Source organism: Crocodylus siamensis, chromosome 15 (genome assembly GCF_052110815.1).
Source record: "Crocodylus siamensis isolate JL-2025a chromosome 15, ASM5211081v1, whole genome shotgun sequence".
Taxonomy (NCBI): Eukaryota; Metazoa; Chordata; order Crocodylia; family Crocodylidae; genus Crocodylus; species Crocodylus siamensis.
The window spans coordinates 39,059,646-39,073,948 of record NC_143409.1 but is presented as its reverse complement, the minus strand read 5'-3'; the positions used below and the strand labels follow the sequence as shown (position 1 = coordinate 39,073,948).

Genomic DNA, 14,303 nt, shown 5'->3' with positions numbered 1-14,303 from the left:
TTTATGCTGTTACTATATGTTCTGAGGTAGATACAAATGGTAATTTTGTTGTTGTAACCATAAAGTAAGGATAGAAAAGCAGGAAAGTGACAAGGAGATATTTTTACCTGGTGAAGGGAGGGTTAAGAAATCCTCCGTCTCAGAAACTGCAGGTTTATAGAGACATAAATATTGGCTAGTTGACAACTTCCAGGACAACTGACGAACTGGTTTGGTCTGGTTTCTAAGGGTCCCAGAAATAAAATTGAAGCTGACCAATTGAAAATACTTTTTTTAAGAGTGCATGTGTGTGTACACACACACACGCACAATATCAGTAACTTTCAGCTATGGTATGTGTACTTGGATGATGACACAGCACTCCTCAGTTTTAGATGTATTGGGTTTCAGAGTTGCTAGCCACATACAGAGGAGGTCTTTGTTTGCCACAAGGATGTCTGTGAAGTAAGACTTACTCCAAGTCAGTCCCTGAGGGTCAGCTTGCCCTAACAGTGAAGTTCTCTGTCAGGAGCCTTAATACAAAGCACATCTCAGGCTGGCCTACAGGTTGCTCAACATATTCACTTTGGAGTAATATTTTCCTTGCTCTAGGATGCTCTGATCCTGATTCCTAAAACTGGGCCCTGTCTTCCTGACCTACCTCCACACTCTTTGACCACAATTCACAATCCCAGCTCATCCTGTAGCTGTGTGGCTCTGATTCCAAAGCCTCAGCTCTTACCTATAGGTCTGACTGCCCATGTCCCAGTAGCATAACACCTTTCCCCTCTGCCATTGTAAAAGTGGCAGTTTAAAGTTAGTGTTACCCAGATTACAGGTAACCTTGTGGGTGGGCTACTAATAAGAGGCATAAACAGGTCTACAGCCCAGCTTTTATTTGTTTGCACTTCAAAACATGCAAACAAACATCCCAAAGTCTATCTGGCTACCTGTGATAGCACAACAAAGATTCTCACCTATACCAGCTAGGGAGACTCGAGACAAGAGGTGGGAAAAGGGTTGCATGCAGAGTGGCAACAGGTCTTCTTGAATTTGCTAAGTTCTCCAAATTTCCCTTCAGTCTATACCCAATATTTAGAGATGGCTGGTTTTAATGTTTTTATAAATGAACTCTGATTGGTTTTATTTAAATGTCTTTGTTTCGCTGAAACTTTTGGAACTGGACTGAATCAGACTACTTACAGACTTGGAAAGAGTCAATTAGCTGGGATTTATATACTTGGGAAAGTAGAAGGGTTTCTTATCTCTTTTCTTTCCCCGTTGCAGAATCCTGTTCTGGTTTCTTCTTTACTCTACTTTATGGTCTTCTCTGACAAGGCTGTTTTTGTTTTTACAAATCATCTAAGCATTTTAACAAAAATGTATCTATAGCAAAATAACATCCAATCCATTTGGTTACATCAATTACTACTACTACTTTAAGATAAAGCTATGATATAGTGTATATGGATTATTTAATGTATAGTCTTCCCTTATCTCCTTTCAGGCCATATGCTTTGTTTAATTGTTTGATGGTTTCCTTTACTTACTGACCAAATTAGTTGTCACATCCACAAAGGTTCACACTATGGTTATTCAGAAACAAGCTTTAGGCCTTCTGCTTAACAACACTCCTGTACCTTAGTCTAGGCCCCTTGAAAATGGGACTGGCAACATAAGTCAAGGGGAAACCTCTAGTGAGAGGCCTGGCATTCACTTCAACCTGTTCTCCTAAGGCAAAGCTACCCCAGCCTCCTCTCCTTTGTGACTGTACAGTGAGATAACTCCTACGCAGTAGACTTCACAATCTGCAAGCCACACCTTTTCCCTTGTAGAGAGACTGCCTGAGAGGTGGGTCTAAATCAGAGGCAGGCAACCCCTGGCATGGGTGCCAGAGTATGCCATGCAATGGCATTTTGCTTGGCACATGCACCTTGGGACAGACAGCAGGGAAGTGGATGAGGCTGCATTGTCACAAGGATTGGGCCCTTTGCAGCTCCACTGCCATCCTTCCCTAGCGAGCCAACATCTTTAGAAGTTGAGGTTGCAGGTGTTTTTGGCACTCTGCCCAAAAATGTTGCCAACCTCTGGTCTAAATTGTGAAAGATGATGTTATAAAGGAGAGGTGCTGTTCATTTTCTAGTATATGACATGAGTTCATCATTAAACAGATAGTGAGAGGAATGTCAGGTGGAAATCATAAGTTTATCAATGAATGCAGAATCCTAATTTGTCTCCTATCCATAGAAAGATTTCTTTGGTAATATCTTTTATCAGCCCAACATCCTGCTAACTCTTCTCCCAAATACATAGTTAGCCCAACAAAAAATATAACCAAACACGGCTTTTCACATAATTCCCTGTGTCGTCATAACTACCACAGTACTATGACTTTGCTAGTGCATTTGTATCGATAGATTATTGCTCAGATATTCCTCTTCTCAGATGATGCCTAGATTTTGAAAACCGATTTGTAACTGCTGATATTATACATCTCTAGCCATGCTTTGTTACTGGCACTGGGGTAAGTGAATCCAGTCCAGTAAATCTAAATGTTTAGGAATCGCTTTGTTTTGGAGAGGGGGTTAGAGCTGTAATTTCTTTCCAACATTCCCCACCCCCCCATCTCGTATGTAATCAGCTAAGTAAACATAACACCATTATATAACAGCAAATGGACTTTGGGGTTGTTGAAGATTTTTCCCCCTGTATTGAGAAGTAAATAATCACTATTAGGATCGAAAGTGAGGTCAGGTGCTTTGCCAGCTCAGACACAATTCCCCTTGACACCACTAAAACCTGGATTTTGGCAGTGAGCCTTGCCCCTATTTTCTATGCCCCAAATTCCTGGCCCTTCCAGGAGCCCTGCTGCCTGACTGACACAGCTGCATAGGCTAGATCCAGCCCACAGACCATGTCTTTGACACCCCTGATCTGCACAACTTCTTCCCTTCCTCCTTCCATCGCATACTCTAACAAGCCCAAGGGCCAAGCGTTGATGTGCTGTGCTCCACTTGGCTCTGTGCTATTCATATCAGAGGTGGCCAACACTTTGTGGCTGAGAAGATGTCTGACTGCCACTCCAGTGCAGTGAGAAATAGAAAGAGTATATTGACTTATGTTGTCCTTCTAGTATGTACGTACACTTGTTATTGTTACTAAAGGCTTTCTTGAGTCGTAATAACCACTGCAGATAATTGTAATTAGCCTGAGTAATCTTTAGAAACCCTTCTTGTGTATTTATAAAGAGTGAAAAAGACTTACTATGTACATGTCATGTTGCAATTAAAACATTCACAATGCCCTCAGAGTGAAAAGATAATACCCAACCCACATGCATCCTAAGAGGGAGACAGCCACAAGGTATGACTCGTGCATGATGCCAGAATGTGAGGTGCCATCAAAATGGGATTCCCCTCTTCCCCTCCCCTCACCCTGACATCTCTTGGCCTGCCTTCAGAAGACACACAAATATGGGATGATATTAACATTAAAACATGGGGAAATGACAAGGAAAGAGAATATTCATTCTTAAATCTATTTATAAGCTTTCTTTGCATCGTAATATTGGAGGGCATTTGTCCATTAAAGTTCTTCAGATCTTCAGAGAGGGGCTTCTGTATCCAGTTTCTGTAGCTAAAGGGCTTGTATAGTGAGCTGGGGATCAGCAGGTTGAGAGTTCAAGCCTTTTTATGTGGCCTTGAGCTTCCTAGCTGGGAATGGCAGCCCTTGTGGATTTGAGACATTTTTTCTCCCCCTCCCGCAACACATGCCAAGCTTACATGGACTCCAGAGCCCACCTGACCAGTGCCAGGACTCCGGGAAGCAAAGACTCAGGGCTTTCCTGTTATACTTACGTTATGCTTAAGACCAGAGGACTGGATTGTGGCTACGAGGGGCAGTTTAGAGGCCACAGGGGTGCCCAAGAGGCAATCCAGTATAGACCTTCCTTGCCAGGGTTGGGGACTCCTGGGGCAGAGCAGCACACAAGCTGCCTACTGAGGTTCAGGGACCCTGGGAGCAACGACAAGAGGCCAGGGCCAGTGACCTGGAGACCCAGAGGATCAGGCAGGGCTGGGACCCAGAAGCTGAGGTCTAGGACAGTGGACCTGGACAGGAGGGCAGGGAAGGCAGCTAGAGGAAAGGGGTGGAAGCCAGGAAGAAACAAGCCCCAACAATGGTTTGAAGCTTGAGGGGCCAAGTGCAGAGTCAGGGCCAGGTCCACCTCTCCAAAATACTGATTGGCATCTGCAAGGCATGGGTGTAACTATGGGGGCAGGTGGAGGTTGACTTTCTAGCCCCTAAAGTGACCAAGGCTCTCTTAAAGAGGGAGTACACCCGTGGGGTGAGAGGAGACATGTAACGGGCACCAAGAAGTAAGCCCCCCAGCTTCTGTAAGCAGCCTCCCTATTGATATAAATTTAACAGCAAGTCATGGCAGGTGAGAAACTGGAGGTGGAGGAGGTTGGGAACACAGACGGGCAAGTCTGGCAACTAGAGACATCAGACTGAAGAGAGGGATTACCCAAGCCTATCACATTGATATAATTACTTGGGGCTGTAACACCACTGAACATCAAGAATGGCTGAAGGAAAAGTACTACATATTGCAAGAGCTAACAACCTCAAACTGAATAAGGATAAATGGTAGTTTCGGACAAGAGAAATAACATGTTTGGGTGAGGCGCTGACCTCAAGGAGAATCTTACCCGACAACTCAAATATTCAGGCCATACTGAACATGCCATAACCTGAAGATAAGCATGGAATTCAAAGACTACTAGGCATGTTGAATTACGTCAGCAAGTTTATACCTAACTACACCGCTTGCACAACTCACTGAAGGCAGCTGCTCCACAGGGGCACAGAACAGGCCTGGATGCCAGAACATGAAAGTGAACTAAATGCTATCAATATCCACTCCAGTGCTACAATTCTTTGACCCATTAGAAGACATCAGATTCTCCATAGATGTCTTCTATCATGGTACTATAGGTCATAGGTTGCTAATCTCGTATGCATCTAAAGCTGTGACAGCTGCAGAAATATTATATGCACAAACTGAAAAAAGACCCTTGGCCTGGTTTAGGGATATGCAAGGTTCCACTTATTGTATGGCTAAAGATTTATTTAGAAACAGATCACAAACCTGTGACTGAAATATTCAGAAGAGAACTCAGAAATGAACCACTAAGGTACAGCGACTACTTCTGAAATTGCAGAACTGTGATATGGCCCTGCGGTTTCAACCAGGACACCACTTAACAGTGGCAGACATGCTTTCAAGAGCATGCCCTCTATCAAACAGTCCACAGCTTCATTATTTGAAGTAAACTGTAACCATGTGAATATGATTAAAGCATGCTTTATATCTCCAGGCATTTGGGATGAACTGGTGATAGAAACGGTTAGAGATGAAACACTGCAAGGAGTGATACAAGCAATGAGCAAAGGAGGAAAAAGAATCATGTTTCCCACGTACATAGTCTCAATATAAACATGAACTCTTGGTGATCTCAGGAGTACTCATGAATGGTACCCAGGTTGTGATCCCTGAAGACTGAGAAGAAAAATTTTCAAACCAATGCAAGAAGGACCTCTATCCAAAAGCAGAGTCAGAGGGTGTGTCCAGATGAATGGGAATGTGTGCTTTGTGGTGCCTCAAGGGTGTCCAGAGGTTCCCTCTCATCTGGAGGTGCCCAGAGATGCAGAGTCTGTGTGGCAGGGCAGCACGGTGATAAGGGCATCCAGTGAGGAAAGTGCACGCTGCCCCTACAGTGGAAGGCAGGAAGGGGCTTGCACGAGCTATGCAGCGGGGGAAGAGGTTGGTTCAGGGAACCCACTTTGGTGTCTGTCCCCTGCAGTATGTGGCCTGTGTGTTGTGTGATGTGGGACCAGTAACTACTGCTGCCTGCAGTCCTTAGCTGCTCTAAAGTTCAACAGCCCTGCATTACCCCACTGTCTGTCCCAAAGATGTTGTAAATCCTTTTCACCATTCAAGGAAACCCTTCAGCACGGAAGCATCCATAGGCCCAGCAAGTGTCCCTGTGCGTGACTGGACAGGGATGGACCAGAGCAGGGGCAGCTCTGCAAACTGCAAGCACAGCTGGGGCCAAGATATCAGTGTGTCTGTGGGACTCTGCACCTGCAGCAAGCCCTGAAGGACCACTGAAGCAGAGGAGCAATTCTGGCTGGATCTCTGACTTCCCCAACCTGTGCCTGGGTGGGCACCAGCCTCTGCGGCATGATGGAGAAGCAGTCCTTGGGGCTGGACATTGCTTTCCTTTGTCTCTGAAGGGCATGCAACCTTCTCACTGCACCTGGAGTGGGTTTCCAGACCCTTGCTAGAAACTTTTGGAGCCTCCCAAGAAAAATGCTTTGTAGTTTCCAATAAAACACTTCACTGAAGAGGCAAGGCTGGGGCACCAGACCTATTTGGTGTGCAAAAGAAATATAGGCATGTGCCTGCGTAGGGGTGGATCCAGGGGACAGTGCAGTAGAGCACTTGCAGCCCCCCTCCCTGCTTTGATCCCTGCTCCGTGCAAAGGTTAAAGCCAACTGCCTGGCAGCGGCAACAGCATTTCTAGGCACACAGCACTTGACTTCCTGGCTTTTCATCCATTAGAAAGGGAGGCCACTGAGAAAGGAAGGGGGAATTTCTTGGGCCAAAAGAAAGGCAAAACAGGGATGGGAGCGCCGGTCAAAAGGTCAGAACAAGCGCGCCGAGGCGGCACTACCGCGCAGGTCCGCCAGCGCCCACTGCCCCGGGGGAGGCCCAGGAGCCGGGGCAGTGCCTCGGGAGGGGAGCGGCCGCACAGCGCCAGGGGCAGGGCTCGGCCTCACGCCCGCCCCCTGCGGCCCCCGTTTGACTCCTGTGCCCGGCTTTCTCCTCACACCAGGCGCTGTCCAGCCCGCCGGCCCCGAGGCCACGGAGGGGCCGGGCCGGGGCGGAGCTTCCCGCCGCCATCGCCGCCCGCGGCTGCGGAGCCCGCACACGGGCGGCTCATCCGCGGCTCCGGCGCGGGGCCGGGCGGGGGCGGTAAGCGGCGCGGCGCGGCGCGGCGGTGAGCGGGACGGGGCCGGCGCTGGGACCCCGGGCTCGGCTCGGCCCGGCCCGGCCCAGCCCGGCCGCGGGGGGCGGTGCTCCGCATCCCGCCCCCCCTTCCGCCGGCGGAGGGAGCCCCGGGCCCGGCCGGGCCGCAGCGCCTCCGCCCCGGCGCCCTGGGCAGCCCGGCCCGAGCCCACCCCGGGGATTGTGGGGCTGCTCTCCCGCCCCCGGCCCGTGCAGCGACCCGCGCCCGCGCTGCCCCCGTTCTTACCCCTCGCTCCCCTCCCTGTTTTGCCTTTCTTTTGTCCCAAGAAATTTGTCGTTCCTTTCTCAGCGGCTTCCCTATCCAAGGGAGACCTGTACTTCTTCCTAAGACAAAATCCAGCCCTTTGGGTGCCTTGACGCTGCCTTCCCTGTCAGTCATTTCTATACACTGGAGTAATATTACCACATCTGCAGGGTTGAGAAATAGAAGAGGGGCATTTCCGGGCATGCTAACAGACAACAATATTGCAGAAGAAAAGATAGTTTGAATAGAGCAGGGGCGGGCAATTATTTTGGGCGGAGGGCCACTTACTGAGTTTTGGCAAGCCATCGAGGGCCGCGTGACAGGCAGCCAGAGGCAGATAAATATTACATTTTCTAAATTTTTTAGGGGCTCTGTGGGCCAGATAGAATGGCCTGGTGGGCCACATCCAGCCCATGGGCCACATTTTGCCCACCCCGGAATAGAGGAACATCAAGACAATTAAAAGGATAGAGGGTCATTAACAGTTGTGGAATGGGAAGAGATTAGCAGAAATTGGGCATACTGAGGCATGAAGTCAATTGATTCAGTAATGCTTGAACTCCCAGGCAGCTGGCTTTGAAGATCAGGGGGAGCAGGAATCGGGGGGTGCAGCTGCACTACTGCACCCCCCTAGATCCACCCCTGGCCACAGGCATTATAAGCCCTGGGGTCTCTAAAGCAGACTGGTTTGCTGCGGAGGGGGATTCTTCCATAACCACTTGGATTTCAGGGAAATCAGCCACATAATACCTAGTGACTCTACATCCTGTCCCTGCCATGCAACAAGGTTGTGGGATACAGCAGAGGTGTGAATCCATCCCCATCCCTAGAGCATCCTAGGGAGCGAGGTTGGGGTGTGTGCCATGCTGTGCCTCTTTCACTTAGGCTGCACCTTTGCACACACGGATATCATGTGTCCCTCCCGCCCTCCCCAGGGCTGGTCTTGTGCCTGGAAAGCTGGGCTGGGCTGGGCTGGAGGAGATTAGAAGCTGTGCACTGGAGTGGTGGAGAAACCTGAAAGAAATGGCCCAGCATGTGGGAATTCCCCAAGTCTCTTGTAGAGGAAACCACACAATGGCCCAGAACTGTTTACCCCCAAAATGGTCTTCAGTGACCCTTTCAATTAGTCTGGTTTATTTAAGGGTACCTGGCTGTCCAGCATGACACTGTGGAAACTCTGGGGTTGCCTTATCCCGAGACCTGGATTTTCAGATCACATGGCATCTTACGAACTCCCATCTGAATAGGGAAGTCCCACTGGGCTCAGATCATCAGTGCTCAGAGGGAAGGGAGATCCTGAGATACATACGCACCAGTGGGGATTCAGATTATGGGTTCAGAAACCATCAGGGCCATGCAGGCCCCTCACCAGGTCTCAGTTGTCTCCATTCTGGTTTCTCATGACAGATATCACTCAAGGACTCGCCCCTCACCCTTCCTGCCAAAGCCATTAAACACCAACTGAGGGCCCCTCTGGCCATGGGTTTGGAGGCAACACAGAATGTCTCCTCTTCTCTGAAAAAGAGACCTAAAAGGATTCAGCTTTACATTTTCAGAGTCTCTGAGACTTTTATTTATCTCCTTTTCACATTTTTCTTCCAACACAAGGTATGCCTCATGTCTGCCTTTTCTCTCTTCCTTTCTGTCTTTCTCTTTCTAATGCAGCAGACGATGGGTCCATGAGGGAGAACAAGGCGCAGAATGCCCAGCAGCCTTGCACAAAACAGGCAGAGCTGCATGGGGCAGACATGGAAGGAGCTGAAGGAGATGTTCCCCAGCATCCAGAGCCGGGAAAAGTCCATCATAGCCGCTGCAGGCCAAGGGGGCAACAGGAAAATTTTCCACATGGGAAATGTGTTGAATCCAGTCTTGGCTTCAGGGATGGCAGTGGAGCTACAGTCCACTCCAGACTTTGCAGTAAAGAGAAACCCTGGGAATGTGTTGAATGTGCCAGAATATTTCAGGGCAGCTCAAAACTTCCTGCACTTCAGAATGGTGTCAGCTCTAGCTCAGATCTATTAAACCTACAGAGCATCCACTCAGGAGAGAGAGCCCACGTGTGCCCTGACTGTGGGAAAAGCTTCAAACAGAAGCGTAGCCTTTTTCAACACCACACCATTCACACAGAAGAGAAACCTTACATATGCCCTGACTGTGGGAAGAGTTTCCGCCTGAAATGTTCCCTTACTCATCATCAAAGCCTTCACCCAGGAGAAAGTCCTTATGCCTGCCCTATATCTGTAAAAGCTGACGAGACACAGCCCAGTCTTACTTTGCATCAGAGCATTGGCACAGGGAAGAAACCCCACGTATGCCCCAACTGTGGGAGGAGGTTCAGATGGAGAAGTAACCTTATTGAACATCAGAGTGTCCACATGGAAGAGAAACCCTATGCCTGCCCTGATCGTGGAAAAAGCTTTGTTCAAAAGAAGAAACTTATTCATCATCAGAGAATCCACAAGGGTGAGAAACCTTGATCGTGCCTGGACTGCAGGGGCTGCTTTGGTCAGATGAGGTCCCTTATTCAGCCTCAGAACATCCATATGAACAAGCAGCAATCCCAGTGTTCAGGAAAAGCAACAGGGCAAAGATCTCTCTCAACTCTCCCCAGACATGGCAGAAGGGTAGAAGGCCGCACATGAGCCTGCACATGCTGCTGCAAGGCATGAATATGCATTAGTGGGGGTGGTGTGGGTCCAAGCAGTGGGTGGGGGTGAGATGGTTTGGGTTTCAGGGGTGGGTAGTCATCAGGGACCAGATGGGAAAGAGAAGATGCAGAGGGAAGATATGCCTGGCTGAGGTGCATCTGTCCCAGACTCACTGACCCCTCTGTATAGAGGACAAAGGTCTGTTTCTGACCACTTGCACTCCAGACTTTTCCCATCAGTGAATAAAACCTGTGAGTATCTAGGATGTGGAAGGGACTGAAGCCTCTTCTGAATTCTCCCCTTGTTGCTTTCTCTCCCTGATTGTGGACTCCCAACTAACATTGACTCATCACTCCCCAGAAATGAAGAGTCCCCAGGAACAAGAAAGAGAAATGACTGCAATGGCACTGGCTCAGGTGAGAGTTTGTCACTGTTTCTTGGTACGACGTGTGAGGCAGGAGAATCAATACAGAAGCAAAGGAGACTGGTAGATGAAAGCCCTTTTCCTATAGAGAGCAGTAAATGTACCATAACATGAACATAGAGAAATCTAGAATTTTTTAAGGGTTTTTCCCTCTACTGCTGCAGTTGCATGTATCTCTGTGCCTCAGTTTCCCTTTGTGTCACACAAAGAACTCTGAATCCCATACAGAAATAGTGCTAGCAGTTATCACCAATCTGCATTGTTAGAGGACAGGAGATACGTTATTTAGTCATTAGATTGGAAACTGGGTAGTTAACTGGCTTCATGTGGCACAATACATGTCCAGGAATGTCAGCTGGTATGTGTAATGTAGCTTCGTTCTGAAGTAATTTCTTGCCTCACATCCAGTTCCCTCACCTCTTTGTACTGTTGCTTGAATAAGGAACTGGGTTCCACCTGGCTGCATGGGAGGATATGTGCCTGTAGGCATCTCCAGTGACAATTCCCCTCAACCATACCCTGAAGTAGAGACAAAGCTGTGCTATTTCCAAGCCATTACACTTTATTTGTGAGCAGACCCTGCATGTTGAATGTAGACCCTTTATTCTTCCATTTCTCCACAGAGTAAATATATATAAGAACACATGTAAATGAACCAAAGGCAGAGATGGGACCCTCAAAGAGATCTCTGTGAGTGAAGCCCAAATAGGCATGGTTAGTGTTTACATTTCCGCTAAATCAGACTCTTCTGGATTCCCATTGGCCAGAATATTCCTTGAAATGTTGGAATGGGTCCTGTGCAGTTAGTCTGTTATGGGCTCCCGAAGAAATGACATGAAATTGGTTCTGGTGTCTCCTGTAGACCACATCTGGAATATTGTGTTCAGTTTTGGGGCCCCCACTACAGAAAGGATGTGGACACATTGAAGAGAGTCCAGCAGAGAGCAACAAAAATGATGAGGGGGTTGGGGGACATGACTTCTGAGGAAAGACTGTGGGAGCTGGGTGAGCTTATTTAGTCTAGCAGAGGGCAACAAAAATGATGAGGGGGTTGAGGGACATGACTTCTGAGGAAAGACTGTGGGATTTAATAGCAGTCTTCAGCTACCTGAAGGGTGGTTTCGAAGAGGATGGAGCTGGACCGTTCTTAATGGTGACAGATGACAGAACAAGGAGCAATGGTTTCAAGTTGCAGCAATAGAGGTGTAGGTTTGATATGAGGAAGAATTTTCTCACTAGGAGAGTAGTAAAACACTTAAACAGGTTACCCAGAGAGGTGGTGGATTTTCCATCCTTGGAGGTTTTCAAAACCCAACTAGACAAAGTTTTGGCTGGGATGATCTAGTTGGGGATGTTCCTGCTCTGAGCAAGGGGTTGGACTAGACGTGACCTCCTGAGGTCCCTTCCAACCCTAACTTTCTATGATTCAGTCAGGCAGTGAGTTCAGGGTGTGATTTACCTCTCCCTGTTTGCCTGAGTTAGGAAATCACCTCCAGAGAGAGAGGCTGCATGTGTGCATCCACCCGCCCACATACAGCGTGGTGAATTTCTGCACTTGCCAATTTTCCCCTTCCAGGCCTGCTCAGTCTGCATGTACCTTGCTGTGTTCCCTGCACCTTTCTTGACTGGTGTCAAACTCCCACACCACTGTGCACCCTGCTCCCTACCCCCATCCTCCTTTTGTCTCCCTCTGTCACCACATCTGTTGATAGTGCCTACCAACTCTTCCCCCACTACTCCCTGAAGAAAGCACATCTTCAGTGTCCTCAGCAAGAAGGGGCACAGGTGGCTTCATTACATTTCCACATGCCCAAGCAGAAATTCTTGGATCTCAAGGGAAGGGGAGTTTCCATTCCTTCCTGCCATGAGGTAGCTAGATTGCTTCTGGCTGGTAGGTGCTTGAGAGGCAGAATCCTGTTGCTGTTTCAGGGATCAGTGACCTTCAAGGAGGTGGCTGTGTACTTCACTGAAGGGCAGTGGGCTTTGCTGGGTCCCAGCCAGAAAGCCCTCTACAGGGACGTCATGCTGGAGAATTACAAGATGGTAGCCTCACTGGGTAAGTATTCCCTGGAATATATTGGTTGTGTTCTCAGAGCCCCTTTCTCATCCCTTATATTTCAGGAGATCAACCCTATGGTCCCCAAAATTCCTATAAGGGAGACTTTTCTTTCCACACCCTGGCCTGTGGGAGGGGAGAGTTGGCAACATTATGAAACTGGTAATCCATCGACATCCCCAGAGTGTCCAAAAGGGAGGTTGGAGCATGGGCAGTTTTTGCTGCCGGTGAGTAGTGGGCCCCACAGACAGAGATTTCCTGTCTCCCTTCTTCCCCAGAGGTGGCTCAGGGAAAGGCTCAGATCTCAGCATGGTTAGGAAGAGGTAAGAAGTTGCACAGCTGCTCTGTGTGCTGGAGTCCTGAGAGAAACAGTCCTGTGGGCAGAGTTCCCTGAATCTTTTGTAGGAGAAACCATGAGTCTCCCAGGAAACCTCTGCCCTCCACAAAAGACTTGCAGAAGCATTTCCCATTTCTCTGGTTTGTACAAGACCACCTGCCTGCCCAGCATCTCTGGAAACAATGAGGTGCTTCTGTCATTTGTAACACCCTGGTCTTGCTTTTCTTCTTCCCTTGGAGCTGGATTTCCCATTCCCAAACCCAATGTGATCTCTCAGCTGGAACAGGGGGAAGATCCCTGGGTCCCAGATCATCAGGTCTTGGAGAAAATGGAGATCTTCAGAGACATGCACACAGGTGAGGAGTCAGTTAAATGGGCACAGGAACCATCTGTTGTCACTGGCACAGATACCCAGGATTCCCACTAGGGCCATGCCAATCCCTCCCTTGGTTTTACCTCCTCCCACCCAGGTCTCAGTTGCCTGGGTAACTGCTGCTTCCCCATGACAGGTGTCACTGAAGGACTTTCCCTCAGTCTGATTAATACCACATGAGGGTTCCTCCTGCCACAGGTTTTGTGGCAGGACAGAGTGGCTCCTCTCCTCCGATGAGGAGCTCGAGACAGATTCAGCTTCACATACAAGGGGTCTCTGTTAGTTGCTTGCCCCCCTTTTCACATTTCTCCATTTTCTGCAGCTCAAGACATGCCTCATGTCTGTCATCTTCTCTCTCTGTCTCCCTCTTTCCCTTTCTCTTTCTCTTACATCAGATGGAGCTATGAGGGAGAACAAACCGGAGAATGACCAGGAGCCCAGCCCACAGGAGGCAGAATTCCCTCTGACAGCCCTGGGAAGAACTGAAGGGTTTGTTCCCCAGCATCTTGAGCAGCAAGGCACCCATGAGAGTCAGTGCTGGCCAAAGGGGCAGCAGGGAAAGCTACCTGAGAGGAGAAAGGGAAAATCTACTCCCCAGGGGCTTGACTTGGGGGACCTGAGTGTAGTCATGGTCCAGGCACAAACCTGCAGCCAAGAGAAACCCTGGGAATGTGCTGACTGTGGCAGAACTTTCCAATTCAGGTCAAAGCTTTCTGCCCATCAGAGCGTCCACACAGGAGAGAAATTCCATGCGTGCCCCGACTGTGGCAAAAGCTTTAGGTTACGACACTATCTTACCCTGCATCAGAGAATCCACACGGGTGAGAAACCCTACACATGCCCTGAGTGCAAGAAAAGCTTCAGGTTGCGATATGATCTTACTCGGCATCAGAGCGTCCACACAGGGGAGAAACCCCATGTGTGCCCTGACTGTGGGAGGAACTTCAGATTGCGACAGGAACTTACTGAACATCAGAGCATCCACACAGGGGAGAAATGCTTCCTGTGCCGGGTGTGCGGGGAGAGTTTCCGCTTGAAACGCATGCTTATTCAGCACAAGGGGATCCACACAGGAGAGAAACCTTTCACATGCCCCAAATGCAAAAAATGCTTCCGGTTGCGACAGGATCTTAATAAGCACCAGATCGT

The 14,303-nt window shown here is 48.8% G+C and overlaps 1 protein-coding gene across 1 annotated transcript; it reads left to right on the top strand.

The window, feature by feature from the left end:
• Positions 1-6,571: 6,571 nt before the first annotated feature.
• LOC149852379 (uncharacterized) lies at positions 6,572-13,730 on the top strand. The gene is made up of 6 exons (XM_090028458.1): positions 6,572-7,018; positions 8,982-9,779; positions 10,325-10,380; positions 12,318-12,444; positions 13,059-13,137; positions 13,550-13,730. The coding sequence occupies exons 1-6, from the start codon at positions 6,667-6,669 to the stop codon at positions 13,581-13,583; spliced, it is 1,446 nt and encodes a 481-aa protein (XP_089884584.1). The 5' UTR covers positions 6,572-6,666; the 3' UTR covers positions 13,584-13,730.
• Positions 13,731-14,303: the final 573 nt, after the last annotated feature.

Coding starts and splice junctions, on each gene's coding strand:
- LOC149852379 (XM_090028458.1), top strand. CDS start 6,667: ATGGGAGCGCCGGTCAAAAGGTCAGAACAAGCGCGCCGAGGCGGCACT. Junction 9,780..10,324: donor TCATCAGAGAATCCACAAGG/GTGAGAAACCTT, acceptor ATCACTCCCCAG/AAATGAAGAGTCCCCAGGAA. Junction 13,138..13,549: donor CTTCAGAGACATGCACACAG/GTGAGGAGTCAG, acceptor CTCTTACATCAG/ATGGAGCTATGAGGGAGAAC.